The 18,432-nt window shown below is 35.1% G+C and overlaps 1 protein-coding gene across 1 annotated transcript in view; it reads left to right on the top strand.

Annotated features, from left to right (window-relative positions):
* Window positions 1-18,432, top strand: part of SORCS3 (sortilin related VPS10 domain containing receptor 3) — a 476,983-nt gene that overhangs the window by 437,269 nt on the left and 21,282 nt on the right. The window contains exons 19-22 of the mRNA XM_015812775.1: window positions 2,311-2,497; window positions 7,630-7,763; window positions 13,185-13,308; window positions 17,567-17,679. Coding sequence (XP_015668261.1) covers window positions 2,311-2,497; window positions 7,630-7,763; window positions 13,185-13,308; window positions 17,567-17,679 — 558 coding nt within the window. The remainder of the gene's footprint in view (window positions 1-2,310; window positions 2,498-7,629; window positions 7,764-13,184; window positions 13,309-17,566; window positions 17,680-18,432) is intronic.

Here is an 18,432-nt window from a genome sequence, read left to right as displayed (position 1 = left end):
TTGGTTCCATCTCTGGCTATCGGGGGCGAGTCATTAGCCCCCGCGGAGAGGGCTCGCAACCTGGGCGTCCTCCTGGATGCTCGGCTGTCTTTAGACGATCATGTGACGGCCGTGGCCAGGGGGGCTTTTCATCAGGCTCGCCTGATATGCCAGTTGCGCCCCTTTCTGGATCGGGACGCCCTACGCACAGTCACTCAAGGCCTCGTTGTTTCCCACCTGGACTATTGCAATGCTCTCTACATGGGGCTCCCCTTGAGGTGCACCCGGAGGCTCCAGCTAGTTCAGAATGCGGCTGCGCGGGGGATTTTGGGGGCCTCTAGATGCTCCCATGTAACACCTCTCCTGCGCGAGCTGCACTGGCTGCCGGTTGCCTTCCGGGTGCGCTTCAAGGTGTTAGTAACAACTTTTAAAGCGCTCCATGGCAATGGACCTAGGTATTTGCAAGACCGCCTCCTACCAAACACCTCCCTTCGGCCAGTCCGCTCCCACAGAGAGGGCCTCCTTAGAGTGCCGTCAGCCAGACAATGCCGGCTGGCGACCCCCAGGGGGAGAGCCTTCTCTGTGGCAGTTCCTGCCCTCTGGAATGACCTACCCCCCGACCTACGTACAGTTGCGGACCTGCGCCTTTTTCGCCGAGCCCTGAAGGCCCATCTATTCCGTGCGGCCGGCCTGGCATAGCTTGATTATGTTTCAGTGGGGGGGGGGTTTACGGGTGTGTTTTTAGAACAGGCCCATTATTTAATTCGATTTTCAAACAAACTATTTATTACCATGGTTTTTAGTATCGCCTGTTCACCGCCCTGAGTCCCGCAAGGGAGATAGAGCGGTATATAAATTTAATAAATAAATAAATAAATATAATAATATATTTCTCTGTAAAGGGAAAAGTAAAAGACTTGTGCTTCTGTTCAACTTACTGTTGTTGGATAATTTCAAAGTTCCAGCTATCTCCTAGTTCTTTATCCTAAAACCAGAGTTAGGCTGGGCTTCAAATAGCAGCTGCAAGTAGAGGATTGCCCTTATTAAGGAAGGGCAGAACACTAGGCTAATCAGTCTGGACACCATTGGAACATTTTGAGAAGCAGTGTGCTCCAACACATCTTTTCCATTAGAGAATAAATTGTCTTGTTACTTTCTCTTTTTTTCATCCCTGTTATATATTTAGACTTAATACACTCAATAATTTAAAACCAGTCTCTATATGGCTGACAAACCAAAAGGCTTTCCTCTGCTTGCCAGACATTACACTTTGATAGGACTTCTAGAAAAACCAAGATGATTGGCAGATGACAGCAGAGATATGGCAAAATTTAACTCTTTTCTGTTACATGGAAGTCATGTTGATTTTTGCAATTCTAATATGGTAGTCAACACAATTGCCTAAATTTGACTAAAGAAAAACAAATTTGAACTAGCAGTTCTTTCTCTCAGTCTAGTTTTATATACTTTGAGATGTGAAATTATGAAACTGGGATGTTGCAACTAGTCTTTGCCTTCAAGGCCTGCTGGTCATCTCTATCCCATATTCTTCCTTTTGATTGGCTGGTAATCAAGCCCCTGTTTTCTCATATATTGCCTATCTCCATATTCCTGGATGGAGTTTTTGTTGTTGTTTTTGTAACTCATATATCTGAAAAAAACATGGATTATTTTAGGGATGAAGCACTCAAAGTGGCAGGGTAGCCGGGTAGCTTAAAAATTTATGAAGCAAATCCTTCTGTCAATTTCCAGGACTTGTGCATTCTGCTACAGAAAGAGGATAGTATGTTTGTCTTTGTACTTCTACTCTAGAAATTTATAAGAAAATGAAGCATGAGTATAATACAGATTTCATTCTAGGAGGGCCTGGAGTTTGCAGAATGTATTATATTACTTAGTATAACTTTATATAACTTAGTATAAATTCCTCATAGAAGGATCTCATGGAAAGAAAAGAAAATTGATTGCAACAGCTGAAATCCAACAGCTCAGTTGGAATTTTCTTCTCTCATGCAAGTTGTATTATTATTAGTACTATTAGTATTAATACTACTAATAATAATATTATTACTATCATATTACTATCACAATATGATTACTATCCTAGTGCCTAAGAAAGATTATTTTAAAAGATTCATAACTTATCTCTAACCTGGAATTATACAATAGACTGTACCAGCTGATTCATGCATACCTAGCCATTAGTGGACTAAGGTACAGGGAAATATATATAATAAACCTGAACTATATGGTGCAATCCATACCATCTCCTCTGTAATATAAGTGGACCTTATCAACCACATTAATAAACAATGGTATTCCTTCTTACAGGGTGACCTCCAAAGGACAAATATCCAGTTGGATTTTGGGGATGGTACTGCTGTATCCTATGCTAATTTCAGTCCTATAGAAGACGGTATCCGACACATTTATAAGAGCACTGGAATCTTCCACGTGACAGCTTATGCAGAAAATAACTTGGGTTCTGATTTGGCAGCACTTTTTTTGCATGTGGTTTGTAAGTAGATGGTCTCCGAAAAGTCTCTTGGTTTGATTGAATGCAGAGTTCATAGCTCTGGAAGACTTGCCTCTTAAATCCAATTTCTATAATCTGATTACTTTACCATTTTAGCTCATTCTTCTCTATATTTTTAAACATTGTAAAAGTTCAAATATTTCATATTAATAGGGTGTTATTTGGGCCTACAAACTTTAATAGATTCTACTCCCAATAAGAGAATTGCAGGAGCATGATAGACTTGCATACTGTTTTTCCAATTAGTTCCACATTTTGTTCAAATTCAAATAACATACCTTATATAGTATAAAGTATAAAGTTGCAAAAACATACCATATTTAATGAAAAATTGAAAATATTAGAAGCATTTATCAATTTAAATTACTATTTATTCTAAGAATAGTAAAATATTATAAGGATAGCTTAAGAATATTTTTGTCATGATTATCTAATTGGATTTCAGTTTTAGGCATCTCTGTCATATTCAAGAAAAGCATGGTTTGATGCTGTGCTCTCAAAATTGTCATTTTTTGTATGAGTAATCATTTACCTGAGATGGAAAACATTCATATTTCAGTGTGAGAATTCTTAGTGTTTTAGTACAAAAACAATGACCAATATGAAAAATGTCTGTATGTAAATTCAGCTATTTGATTGTGTCATCTTGCAACTTTATGTACTGCATGTACTTTTTAGGTTCACATTGTGACATTTTGTACTTTTTATAATAGACGTGTACTCTTTTTGTACATTGATTAGAATTCTTATAGTTTGATAAATACAGAAGTGGGTGTTAGTTTGGCATAATTGTGGAATTTGGTGCCCTGAATATGTCATAATGTTCTTTTTAAATTTGTAAACATACAGAGTTAATGTGAAGTGCAGTACATTCAGTAAATCATGCTGGTCTATTAACCTTGGAAACAATGTTGATGGAGGCTGTTATTCTATATACACTGCCTGTATAATAAATCTTATTGAACTCAGGGGGTCTTCAAGCATACAATAGCTTGCCGTCTTTAGGGACTGGTGAGTATTGTAATATGATTGGAATATTTGAAGTTAGTGAATCATACATAAACATTACTGCAATAATATTGAATAGTCTGTTGCTCTATGATTAGGATAGGATAGGATAGCCCTTATGTACTTTATGTATAATCAAGAACATTGTAGGAGGTGGCTAAAAGAGGCAAGATAGCTTTATTTGTACAGAGAGCTAATAGATTTCACAAACTACTTTATCAGTGGATCCAGTGTTAACCTTTTTAGTCAGACTGCATTTAATTTTGCAATTCAAGATAATTATCATCACACCAGGTTCTTGGGAAGGACTTGATAGATGGACAAAATTGCCAAACCCAGTCTAAACATCTGGCTAGCTGTGTGACCAACCATAATACACTACATTTATATGCTGTACAGTTGCCAGCAATTCTGAGTTCTTTATGAATTGTTTAAAACATTTCAGGCAAGAAAAGAACACAAAGCAAAAGCAGGAATAAAAGTAGCAGACGAGGTGTGCTTCCAGGGTTCAAATAGATGGTATTGATCAATTGATGGAACCTGGGGTACATCAATTCTACTAGATTGTAAAATGGATTGACTCCCACTTCTTTGTGGCTACCCCTTACACTGCTATCAGGACTAGGAGTGACATGATAGCAATGTTCCAATATCTAAGGGGCTGCCACAAAGAAAATGGGGGTGTATCAATCTATTTTCCAAAGCACTTAAGGCAGGACAAGAAGTAATGGACAGAATCTAATCAAAGAGAGAGCCAACCTAGAACTAAGGAGAAATTTCCTGTCAGAACAATTAATCAGTGGTACAACTTTCCTCCAGACGTTATGGGTACTCCAACACTGGAGGTTTTAAAGAAGAGATTGTTCAGCCATTTGTCTGAAATGTTATAAGGTTTCCTGCTTGAGCAGGGGATTGGACTGGAAGAATTCCAAGGTTTCTTCCAACTCTTGTTATTCTGCTATAGATAAGATTAGCCAGGCTAATATTCTGGTAAATAGGAAGTCCTTCAACTAACTAGGCCCCATGCCATATAAGACATATAATAATAATAACACAAACCTTGAATTGTACTCAGAAGGAAATTGGCAATCAGTGCAGCTAATAAAACAGAGGTGTTACATGGGCATATGGAGGCATGCTTGCCATTGGCATGCCACTGCTTTCTAGATTAGCTGAACCATCCAGGTGGTCTTCCAATTTTTTTAAATTTCAGTTTGTTTTCTCTGCTTATAGAAGCAGTGTTTATCAACAAACTGAACTTTAATTATTCTAATTAATTTCATAATCTCTATAAAATCATGGATTTTCATGATCCTTGATTCATTTTTTTAGAGATTCTCAGCAAAACATTTTTTAATCCTTCCAGTCAGTTTCTAATCAGTTTCATAATTGATATCATGCATGCTTAGAAACAGGAAGAATTGTACTTCTAAAAGAATAAAAACAAGAGAAGCTAAGAGCAAGTCAACAAACAATAAAATGTGAGTCCCCCTCTTTTTGTTGCCTGTTTCTACCCAAATCCTAATCTCATTTGTTTAATCACTGAGCTCTTCGCCAAAGACAGCAACTGATTCTCTACAACTGTTGGTATATTAAAGACTTGTCCTGAAGAAACAACATATTATATACCTACAGTATTATAGCGTAACTTGGTTTGAAGATCTTATAGAAAGACTTATAAACTGTGATGCTCTTGTGCTGATTTTAGTTTTTCTTTTTCTTCTTTTAAAATGTAAAACATATTACTACCATATGTGATTCTTTGATTATTTTTTTAAGAAACAGGATACATTTGCAGTTAGCTTCAGAGAAACAGCAGCCCTCACAATCCTTAAATTCAACTTTTTAGTGTTCTCTGATATCTATGATGCCATTGGAAACACACTGTTTGCTTGTCATATTCAGTGGTCAAAGTTCCATCATGTTATTCTAATTTTTGTGCATGCAAATATATGAACATGATATATATTTATTACACTAGCATGAGATAATTGCTTTCCCACTATTATTTCCTACTTTTCTACTATAATTTTCTTTCCCATTTCTCCTCCTCCTCCTCCTCCTCCTCCTCCTCCTCCTCCTCCTCCTCCTCCTCCTCCTTTCTTTTCGAAAGAATAATTCAAAAAGTCCCTTCTAAATGCAAAACCTTATATTTGAACTGACCTGGATAATATCTATGATGACTAATTGCAAGGTCTCACCTGCTTACAATTAGAGCATTTAATCTAACTGGAACACCCAAACAACTGCAAGAAGCTATCAGTTATTCCAAACATGCCTGATGTACAACAGGGACAAATAAGAATTCACTTCAGCATGTGAATGTTAATGGAAAACTAAAGGAGAAAAAACAGATGGATAGACAAATTATATTGCAGTTAAAACTTCACTCTTTTCCAACTGTTTTTATCCCTTTTCTGTCTCTTTTTGTCCCCTTATTAGCGACAAAGTAAATGACTAATTTCTTCATATGAAAGCTTAAATAGCCATCTGCTGCATTGCACTGGGGGCACCAGAGCAAATTCTTACCAATAAGTCATACATTTTTCTCTGCCAATATATTTTTATTTTAAAAATACCTGTGGTGGAATTTGGTCCAGATACCCAGGAGAAAACTGCTGCATTCAACCACAATATCTGAATTATTTTCTTCAACAACAGAAGTTTATGACAATGTAAATGAATTTGGATAATGCTCCCATTCTCCAGCCCAAACTTGCTCCAGAAGGATACCATGGTTGATAGTTTTGAGAGACACTGATAGAAAAAAAGAGCTATCATGTCTACTAACCCCATTCAGATCATAACAATTATGATCCACTATTGGGATCAAAGTGAACATATAGACAAAATGGATGTAGATATATACAAATATTTCCCCATGTACATACATTAATATAAATGCATGTATGTATGTACCATTACCAACTCAGGTATTCCCCAACCTATATCTGTGCAATAGTTTTTATCCTTTGAATGACCTCCTCACTTACCCTATTAAATTTCACTATTATGTTCATCATATTTTTCTTGCTTATTACCATTGATTTGAAGTATAGTTCTGTTTTCTGAGTTATTAATGATACTGTCCATTTGGTCTTGGCATCTGCAAAGGTGATAAGCATTTTGTATCTTTTCATCTTAATCTTTGAGAAAAAAAATGAATTATGTTGCACCCATCTTCCTCTTTCCAATTTGATAAAGAACTACTAATGAACCATAACACTCTGATTATGGCCTAATGTGTAGTCTCTTAATTAAGAAACCATACAACCATACATGTTATCTATTTTGTTAAGAAAAATATCATGGGATATTTTCATTTCCGTTTTGTTGAAATGAAAGAAATATTGCATTTAAAATGTTCCAATAATTTGTGGAAGGAAATTAACAGATCAAATCTGGTAAGATATATTCTAGAGAAATCCATGCTGACTTTACCACTTTGCCTCGTATCTGTTTTTTAAAAAAATTTATTTATTTATTTATTTATTTATTTATTTATTTATTTATTTATTTATTTATTTATTTATTTATTTATTTATTTATTTATTTATTTATTTATTTATTTATTTGAAAGCCCTTAAGAACCCAGTTTATGAACTGTTTTACAATATATCAGATCCATCTGTGGTTTTCTGGATCTTCTTTCTTTCCCTTTTGAAGATAGAGAAGAATACTGCCCTGTAGTCATTTGGGATTTTACCTGTTTTCCACGGTTAATTTGTATTTCAGCCATTCTCCAAAAACCTGGGGGGAAAAATTCTGCATCTGAGGTAGTTGCTATTGCTAGTGGGTATTTCAAACTTCAGACTAACTTATAGTTGTTTACATTGATCACAGTTTGGTATAATCACAATATAATAGCATTCATTGCAATAGTCTTCCTCAGCTTGCTTTCCTTCAGATGTGACATCTTCGTTATTTTTAAATAGTTAGCACTGTTTATTCTTTTATAGTTATTTAAGCAGATAGAAGTGCCAAGTAGAAAAAGGGGCTGTTACCTGTTTTGTTTTGTTTTTTGCTTAATTTTATTTTTCTTTTAACTACCTTTAAGATATGGATAAAAACAGGTCTGTTTTACAATACATATTCTCTTTCTACAGGTCCAGTGGAACGTGTCCACCTGAGTGCCCCTTTTGTGGCCATCAGAAATAAGGAAGTCAATCTCACGGCTGTAGTTTGGCCAAATCAGTCAGGCACTCTCACTTACTTCTGGTGGTTTGGCAACAATAGCAAGGTTCGTTCCATTTTTAGAAATATATTTATTTTCTCTGACAGGATTAACTATTGATTCATCTTGATTCTGAAAAAAGAATGCCACCTGGAACTGCAATAAAGCAGTATAATTTTCTATTACTGTCAAAACAGCTTCTTCATTTTCCAAACTTTGTTTCCTTTCTTTTTTTCCCTTTTATCCTATCTCATGTGGCTGTTTGCAGGAGTCTCTGCAATGTGCAGTTGTCTGTTATTGGAACATTATGTTTAGAAGCTATTATTACTACTAGAATTCAAAATTATACCCCATTGTATATAGTAGATAATTCTGGGTTTCTGCTCAGCATTTAAAAACGGCTGATGATCAAATAAACAGTATTTCTAACAAGAGGGCTAGCTTGTGCATAGAATTTTAGAATCTGACACATATTTTAAAGCCACTGGGAATCAAATCACTTTTGGTCTCTGTGAATTCAAGCTAAACAACTTTGAACAACTCTGTACTTGTCTGCCCGTGCTGTGTGTTCCTGTTTTGGGACACATGTCAGAGGTCTACATGAATGCCCAATGACAGTTACTAGTTACATATACAATCATCAGCTAATGTATTTCTAAACCTAAATTTGAAATAATAATGAAGTTTTGTTTGATTGCTGAGTCTGATACTCTTTGTAGATAAGAAATGTATATGTCAGTAAGATTGTTCAACAGATCCAAAAGTTTTTGGCTTTTTTTAAGCACATAAATATACAGTTGTTTCAAACTGTGCACTGAAATTATTTGGAACCCTAATAGGGGTTCTGAAATGTATACTAGACACAAGCTCCTACAAAATATTATTTGCCACCCACTGATCTTACCATCCATTGATATATATATTTTAAATTCAGACCCTTGCCTGAGTCCAAGAATACTTCCTGTAATCTACTAAAATATAAAAGGGTCTATAGTACATGTTCAGGGAAAAGAAGGCAAGGATTTCCTTGGTAGACTAAAACTGGAAAATTTAAAGAATCATGGCAGTAATACTTAGTAATAAATACTATTGGATCTTCTTTACAGCAAAACAGTTCACTAAATTATCTGGATCAATATTATCTGCAGTAACTGGCAACAGTTCCTAGGAAATGAGAGAAATATTTCCCAGCTATACCTGGAGATGTTAGGTATTATATCTATGAACAGCAAAATGTATATTGTGTAAGCCAAGAAAGTCTTTAGATCCACCACTCTTCCAGAATCATATTCTAAAATACCCTAACAAAAATATTCAAGCACTCTTTTCCAATGCTATTTGCAGTTCTTTAGTCTGTTTTATTGGGACACTCAGAAAGAAATGTAGAAACAAATAGGTTTTCTGTTTACACCTGTTTTCAGTTTCTGAATTAATACTGGCCAGGCATTTACACATTTATATCACTCATGCATAACTGTTCAGTTCAAATGCTAGGTTGGACTTCCAGAAGATGCAAGACAGGACCAAAATTTGGCCAGTTCCATTTTATCAAATCTCCAAGGACTTTTTCTATCACAGTGTCTTTGCCTCATCCAGCTGATCTGTTACTTTGGAAACTATCTTATATTGTGAAAACTATATGTCTGGTACCTTGTTGACTTTGATTTGGAACCGTCATCTTCTTCAGGTTGCAGAAATAAATCTTGTTGAATAAACATTCTCATTTTAATGATAGGATTTTACGTATTTCATCCTTCATACATATCCATTCCCACAAATTTATTGCATGCAGTTAGACATTGTCATTAGAGATAGGTATTCTGGTTGTCCCAAATATGCTTTTTTCCCCCATAGACATTTAATGACTGTTATTTTCTCAGACATTGTCATTGTATTTACACACTAAGCAATTTTAATTACATCAGCACTCATTTTTTGTCATATGGCAACAATTTTGTAAAAGAATATTTAATGCTCAAGTGGCAATGCTGGCCCAGAGTATGCTGTTACCGATACTTGCTTTTTTATAGTCTTTTCAGAGTCTTTGTAATATTGGTCTTCCCTAAAATTTGGTACCCCTAAGTCAGTACCTACTGGGCATTAACCTAAAGCCAGCCCTGCATCTAACATTTTATTCAATGGGCATAGGAGACTTTTCAAATTATTTTAAACATAAATTTGTATGAACAATAGATGTATAAGCTTATCAGGCAAAGGAAAACAGGAGGTCAAACCTAATGGTTTTTTTTAGCTCCAAATGAATATTTCTTTAGCATTATTTTTCAGTATCTGGAAAACCAAGTTTTGTATCTGCAATTTAAATTTTATCTATGCATCAGCAATAAACCTCAAATTGTGAGTTCAAAATATGGCCAAAATAGAGGACAATGTAAAGCTGGCAGAAAATTTGGTTTTACAAAATGATGATAATCATAGGATGATAGAACTGAAAACTAAATAGGGCTGCCATTTAGCCAGTTTCATAATTTTCCACTGATAAAAATCCACTTATTCATAACATGGATTAAAAACAGCTACAGAAGGACTGCTGTTCTCCCAGGGCTTTTGTGCTTTGTTGACTCTTCAGGGGTCCCCTAGTTGTTATCACTCTCTGACTTCTATTTATGCACTCTCTTCAAGCAAATTACTTTAGGGACTATTGTCTCAAGTGCCAGGAGTTCCTGAGATTTGGAAAAGGATCTCAAAGTTCTCCAAAAATCTGCAGAAAAATATTATCAGTAAAAAAGAAGGAACCCAATCTAAATATCCTTGTTTAAAACAAAAGACAAAACACTTTCTGCACATTGTATGAGCACATTGGAAATCCTGATTGCAGAGATCTTTGTCTGCAGACAGATTGCAAATCACACAGCAATGCAATTAACCAAGCACAAGACACTTTGTGAATTTTAAACTTTGTAATTTCTTTGTATCATAAAGAAATTACATGCTGATAAGAAAAAAATTGTAAATCACTAGAAATAGCACTAGTCTATTGAGTTTGTCCATTTTTCCATTCAGACTGGCTAAACATATTTTTGCTTTACATGTAATACATAAGTGAAGATTGCAGACAAGCAATCTCTCATTTCACCAGTCACTTTTCAGTTTTCAAAGAATATGGGATCATTTCATCAGATTCTGTCTTTGAAAAGGGCAGCATGGCGGCTCGGTGGTTAAGACACTGGGCTTGTTGGCTGGAAAGCCAGCAGCCCAGGTTCGAGACTCCAAGCGCCATATGATGGGGTGAGCTCTCATCCTTGCCCCAGGTCCTGCCAACCTAGAAGTTCCAAAGCATGCAAATGCGAGTAGATAAATAGGCATAACTTTGGTGGGAAGGTAACAACACTCCATATCATCATGCTGGCCACATGACCACAGAAATGTCTTTGGGCAGTGCTGGCTCAATGGCCTTGAAACAGAGATGAGCACCGCTCCTTATAGTTCGCAACAACTAGCAGAGTAAAATCTGCAGGGACATTTTTACCTACCTTTGAGAAATATCAGAAATAGCTTGTGCTGTGTGCTTGATTTTCTTTCTCTTTTTTTTTCTCTTCTGCTTTAATCTGATTCTTAGATTCTTCCTGAACATGTCTCTGCTGTTTTCTCAGCAAGGTTTTTCAGAACTGTTTTGTCCTTGCCTCCTTCCTAGGACTGAAAGACACTGACTGGCCCAAGGTCACCCAGCTGGTTTTGTGCCAAGGCAGGACTAAAATTCATGATGGTTTCTAGACTTTTGCCTTAAAAACCACACCAAACTGGCTCTCCATTACAACTTACTGTGTATCTAAAAGGTTGTCTCCTTCCCTTCTTGCTAGCTGGCTAACAAATGGTAAACTAAGAAGAATCTATCATACAGCACAAAGGATTTCCCCCTCCCCATGTGATGCATAACAAACTCCATACTGAATAGTAGTAAAAACAGGCAGGGCAAAATCCTGGACCGATTCTTACTTATCCTGCCATTTTCTAAGACACTGTATTGCACAACCTTCATTGGATTAGTGTAGTTCAGTCAGTTTCTGATTCAACTAAAGCCCTGAGGTGACTGGTGCAAACAAAATTTTAGTCTTTGTTTAACTTCATTGAACCATCCTATATTAAGAGTATCTATGTAATTATACAATACAATTTTGGACAATGGTTTTATTTGCTTATTCATTTATTTAAATAGGATTATTGTAGTGAAGTGCAAATTCTCTATTTTAGCAATATATACCAAAAGGCTAATTTGCTTGGAATAGCATCACCTCAGTTTAATAAATGAATCTGGATATCTATTAGGCTTTGAACAAATGAACCTTAAACTCCTTGATTTAATTTAGAGCTAGTTTCCAGACTTCAGTGCTGGAATTAAATTTGAAGGAACTACCAGAATGTTAAATTTCTATGATGAAGGTGAAATCAGCCATGATAATGCAACATCTACCAAGAAATTTTGAAAAGAAAACTGGATTTCTTGGTAGCATGACAAATAAAAGTATACAAACACAGAGCCAGGCAAGTTGTATCTCAGGAATTGTGAGGATATAAGGAAAGAAACTTGAGACAAGTTTACATGGAGGAAATAATTTCTAAATAATCACAGCCAAGGACATCCTACAGAAGAGTAAAAAAAAAGTTGAGATGCCAGCTAGCAAGTTCCACTCCTACTTTACATGTGGTACACCTAAGGGTAAAGGCATGGGCATTACTTCACCTCAACTTCTCTCTCCTTCACAGACACCTCTGTCACAGTTCTATATAGTATTCATCCCTTAAATACATACACTATATTTATAATCAAGGAGAAGTGTTGATAATAAGCAATTTTGGGGAAAAACATGCAAGACTTGTCTCTATCAATGAACCTCCATGGCCATGCCCCAAATGGGTATCATTCTGTCAAGAATCTTCCTTCAGACAGCAGTTGAAAACTTATAATATAGCAGGAGATTGCAATGGGCCACAATTGCAATTGTACAAATACTCCTATGGAAATCTCAGAGTTCACAGCATCCTTCAGACTGTGCTATGAAGAATAATTTGGTAATCACCCTGCAATTGTACAATCATTATTGCTGGTGAACAATTGCTATATATTTTTTTCCAAGGGGAAGATTTCATATTGCCTTGACAATGGCTTTACTTGGAATGAAAAGAAAAAGATAGAACATGTCTTTAGCTGGTTCATTCTAAAAGATTGTATCCCAGCCAGATTAGCTTTGTACAGAGGCCAATTTCTGTAGAAATGGATTCAGCTATCAATCATCACTGATTTGTTCTCGTATAAAAGCAATGTGATGCAGAAGATTGCCTAAGCAGTATCATAGATACTGCTCTCATTTGTATTGCTTCTCCATCAAAAATACAGATTTAATGATATACTCATATCCACATTTGTACTTGTGATTTTTGTCTTACAGTTCTAAAATTCTTGGGCAATAGCTAATGAAATGACTACGAATAAATTAATGAATTGTTGCTAACTGCATGTCACTTTTACAGCCATTCATCACCTTGGATAGCAGCATCTCTTATATCTTTACCAGTGAAGGACCGAATACTATCACAGTGCAGGTCTCAGCTGGCAATGTCCTGATCCAGGACACCCGAAATATTGCTGTGCATGGTGAGTTGACAAAAGGCAATTGAAAAGGTGTACACACCTGCTTTCCTCAAACCTAAGTTTTGAAATTTAAGACCTGGCAAAGAGATCTAAAGTATACTTACAAGGTAGAATTATATATATATTTGGTAATAATTGTTTAGGAAGGAGATATGAGAAAGAATGAAGGATGTAGCACTCAGACTCACTACATCTTCCAGAAATACTTCAAAACAAATTATTTTATTGATTGGATAATATAGTATCACAGTAAGATCATAGTCATAACCATGCATCTATCCTGCTTTATTGGGGAAAAATCACCTTGAAAATTAGCTTTTGGCTTCCTGAATATAGTACCAATCCATCTTTTAAGTTATACAGTGTTAGGAATATTAGAAGCAGTGTGAAAGACATTTGCTTGTCTTAATAATGGCATCTTTTATTTCTGGTCTTGTTGGAAATAAAGTCTTAAACTTAGACATTGAATGATGATATGAATTATTTCTCCTAGATATAACTCAAGTATTGATGCACATTCTGTAAATCAGAGGCATTTGCAGAATGGATCAAGGGAAGATGGATGGCAAAAGCAGCCACTCTAATGCAAGTTATGCCCCTTTTATATGTATGTTGTGAAGTCAGAAATAGGTAGCAAAGTGGTAGAGCTTGTATCACAACAATGTAATATTGTCTTCATGATTTGGGCAGTAACACTACCCTCTACATATATTTCTGACTCTATCATATGTGTAGCATTGTTTGGAGCACATGGATGTTTTTGAATGAAAGTGCAATCACAATGTACCATCAAAAAGGGACACTGGTGCTTCTGATGGATTTTGGGGAAAAATTATGAAAACATATCATATTCATAAAGTGGCAACTCCCAATTATTTGACATTGTACTGGGCATAAATCATGTTAAGCATATAAGGAGTTAATAGTATGGAACAACTGTACATAAAATTATTGTTCATTCCAATAGAAACTCTGGATCAAATGCTCATGCTGTGCTCTTATATAAAAGATCCATTTTTGAAGGTTGGAATATATAAGCTGAGAACTGTGCTTAGTACAAGTGCACATTATACATTCATATTCATGAACACACATACACATTTGTACAAATACACACACACATGTATAAAATATATTTATTCATATATGGACACATACAGAGAATACATACTCATTCTGCATTTTAAGATCATTTTCATCAGTTTGATAGATTTTTAAAAGTTTCTTTGAAAAGAAAAGAAAGTTATAAAACTTTCATGAGAGGAGGACGGCATTATGGTACTCATCGTAATCACGAGGTTGCTAATGAGTAGAGATGAGCATTTTGTATTTCATTGTCTATTTTTCCAGCTGTATGTAATCTTCAAGTTTTATTAAATTCCAAAAGAAAACATTCTGCAGACAATCCATGGAATTCTTTTTAGATTCAGAAGTTAGGAAGGATGCAGAATGATGGAAAGACTTATTATAGAAAATAGTGGTAGCACAGCATCTTCTGACACTTCTCAACAATAAAGAAAACTTAGAGTTGCAACCCAAATAAATGATAAAGAATTCTACATAGGAGATGTAAAAACTGAGTACTGCTTTGCTGAGGAAGAAAACTTTTAGAAAATTGTGTATCAGTGATAAGGCTTTGAGAACCAGTTTGGCACAGTGGTTAAAGCACCAGGCTATAAATTAGATGATCATGATTTCTACTCCCACCTTAGACATGAAGCCAACTTGGTGACCTTGGGCCAGTCATGCATGCACATGTACATGTACGTGCACACACACAGAGGAGGCTTTTACATTATGTTTCTGTTATCAAGTAAATAATTGGACTTGAAATGATAATGCCACTTTACAAAGAATATTAGGGTGATTAAGTATAAAGTGTGTATAAAGATTCTTTTCACATCTCTAATTCTCAATAAATGTGTTGATTTACTTTTTAGTGAATTGGATCTTGTTGGCATGAAGATAGCTAAAAGTAATATGCATTGCATTATATATTGGCACATACTGTATTTCTGTCCATATGCACCACACTGAATAAAAAGGAGATGGCCTAGTAATATAATCAAACATTTTCCTTTCTGCAGTGAGACATAATTCATTTTTATATGCATCAAGTTACCTTTTGCCCACCCCATCAGCTACTATTTAATAGCTGTCTTTGAATGTCCTGTTAAAACATACAATTTGATGATAAGTCTTTGAGGTCTGTACTTGAAGTTTGGAGTATTTGGAGGTCCAGTCTTGGGTTTTGCTTCTGTGAATTAATCATTAGTATCAGGTCATAGAATTTCAGCTTCTAAAATTCCCATTAGGTTAATATATGAAAACATAAAAACATATAAAATATTCAAACATAAAGAAAGAGAGTGAAATATTGGAGAAAAATAGGAAGATGAGGAAGAGCAGAACTATCTATCTATCTATCTATCTATCTATCTATCTATCTATCTATCTATCTATCTATCTATCTATCTACCTACCTACCTACCTACCTACCTACCTACCTATCTCAAATTAGCAGAATTAACACTGCTAATCACACTTGGCCAATAAAGAATTCTATTCTATTCTATCAGCAAAGATGAAGAATAAAGCAAACAAATAAGGCAAGAACCCTACTAAAAGCCAAAAGTCCATTTATAAACTTGTCTACCACTTAAATTAGCCTTGCTCTACTGCAAGGATTTAATTTGGGAGTGATTTCTTCATGTCTCATGAACTGCTGTACCCTGATTTGTCTGTCACTACCTTAATCTGATTTGTTCTGCATTATGTAGTCTTGGCATAACAAAGCACATAAGGCTAACAAACAGGTATCTCTTTGCTTTTGGAAAACAGATTACTGGTACTAAGGATTTACTGAGTGGAGCACAAACCATATCAAATACAACAGAAGAAAAAACTAGTTTATGGAAGCTGCTGTTCATTTTACTCTTGGTCCTGTTTAATTGTGAAACATATTGATGAAACCAAAACAGTTTAGAATGTTAGGCAAGAGACAAATGTCACACAAAGGATTTATACCAGTATCTGATTAGTTTCTTAGTGAAACTATTTTTTTAAAAAATATCCTGTCAATTTATGTCTCTTGTTTAAGTTTTAGGTTTGTTTTCCTTTTTCTCTCTTTTTGACTTCCTCTCAGATTCCTCCTGGGATATGGGGTGCAGTGCAGTCCTATGTTCAAGGTATCCCAGAGCTTTTGTTTCCACACCAGTGCCTCAGAAAACAGCCTGAAACCATCCTATGTTGTATTCACTTATGCTGCTATTAAAATGCAAATAGGAAACTATGCAAAGGAATGTCAGCTAAACACAACTTACTACTATCCTACTTGCCTGACCACTTTTAATCTATTGGATTAAAAATCCTATGAGTTTTGAAAATGAAATGTAGCATGCTGACAATTCAGTAAAGTAGTACTCTCCCAACGGTGGTCTCTGCCTGTACTTGTGATATTTGGATTGGATTTTTATCAGAAATAAATTTGAGCTCATGCATACAAGAAGACATAAGTTGTAGGAACAGGGGAAGGAAGAACAGTAATGACTTCACTGCAGAACCTGGGACCTGAAATGAGGTGAGAACTTATCCATAGGAAAGTGAGCCATCGCATTTGTAGAATTGCACCAAGGAAAGAGCTGGAAACATGGGGAACCCATACTTCCAAAACAAACAACATTGTGAGATTAGTCAAATCCAGAAGTGAAGTCCAAGAGAAGTTCAAAGAACACTAATGTGAAAGTGCTTGTATTTTTTAATGAATATTATTTGTCGCTACTTTTCTTGTTTAGAAGGTGACTAAGATTATTTTGTTTGGAAAGTTGTAAGTTTATGTATAGTTGATTTTTATACTGAATAAAATCTTCTCCACTTAGAGACACAAACTGTAATTCACTGGAAACGTAAAGGGAGATGAGAGACATTTTTATTAAATACATGATAATTTAATGTTAATACTTGACATATTGGAAACAACTTTCAGCATCTGACACAAATGCCAATTTTCTCTAGAACAAGAATGATTTTGAGAATCGTGCAATACACACATAGCACTCACATATACATATATGTGTATGTATATACACAGCCACATACAAGATATTTGATATGTTTTGCATCTCTGATAATATATGCTTCTTTTTTAGCTATATGTAGAACTTTGTTGTATGACTTTGTAATGAATGCATTTTAACCATTCCAATGTAAACAGCCTTAATAGTTTGTACTGGAATTTTACTGTGACACTCTTTCTTTGCAGAATATTTTCAGTCTCAACTATTATCATTCTCACCCAATTTGGATTATCACAATCCTGATATCCCAGAGTGGAGAGAAGACATTGGCCGAGTCATCAAAGCAGCTTTGGTGCATGTGAGTACCTAGGGAAATCTCCTTAATAATAAGCGTAATTTTCTTAAAGTTTGAATAGTCTATACAAGCACAATTCAGGAAAGGAGATTATAATTTTCAATTACAAACTGCAACTTTGATAAAGCTAGGCTTATCATTCTGGTACACACATGCAATTACCTAGATAAATATTGTATAGCACTTTTTAGCACCCAACAAACCCAGACTTTTTTTTTTTAAAGAGATGTTTGTTTTATTCTGTTTTTTATTGTGTTTTCTTAGTACCACAATGTTTTGCAGTCCTTGAATTATTATCTGTGCAGCCTTTGATGATAAGATGATATAATCAAAATTATTAGGGGGGATTAATTATAGCATTTTTCCAGTGAATCCATGATTACTGACTTTGTGCATGTATGTTTGTTATTCAAGATGGATATATTATCTGTCTTCATGATCAATAGAGCTTAATTGACTCACACAATGATGCTATCTTTGTGTTCATTTCTATTTATTTCCATAATTATGTTCTATGTCTATCACCTTAGCAAATATTGTAGAAATACTGCAGTACACGGTATATGTATTTAATTCATCAGAGATACATGCATTGATTTTTAAAAAGTATGAACCCTTTCACTTTTTTGCAATTGTTACATAGGCTTTTAATAAACAAATAAATGTTATATTTCACATAATCTTCCACATGGTTTTTTTTTAATTTACTCTGTTTCTTCTACTTAAGTTCAGATAAACAAGATAAAGAAAAGCATT

The sequence above is a fragment of the Protobothrops mucrosquamatus genome, unplaced genomic scaffold (assembly GCF_001527695.2).
Source record: "Protobothrops mucrosquamatus isolate PMUCROS unplaced genomic scaffold, P.Mucros_1.0 scaffold110, whole genome shotgun sequence".
Lineage (NCBI taxonomy): Eukaryota > Metazoa > Chordata > Lepidosauria > Squamata > Viperidae > Protobothrops > Protobothrops mucrosquamatus.
Note: the sequence above shows the minus strand (reverse complement) of the source record. Positions and strands in the feature narration are given on the sequence as shown.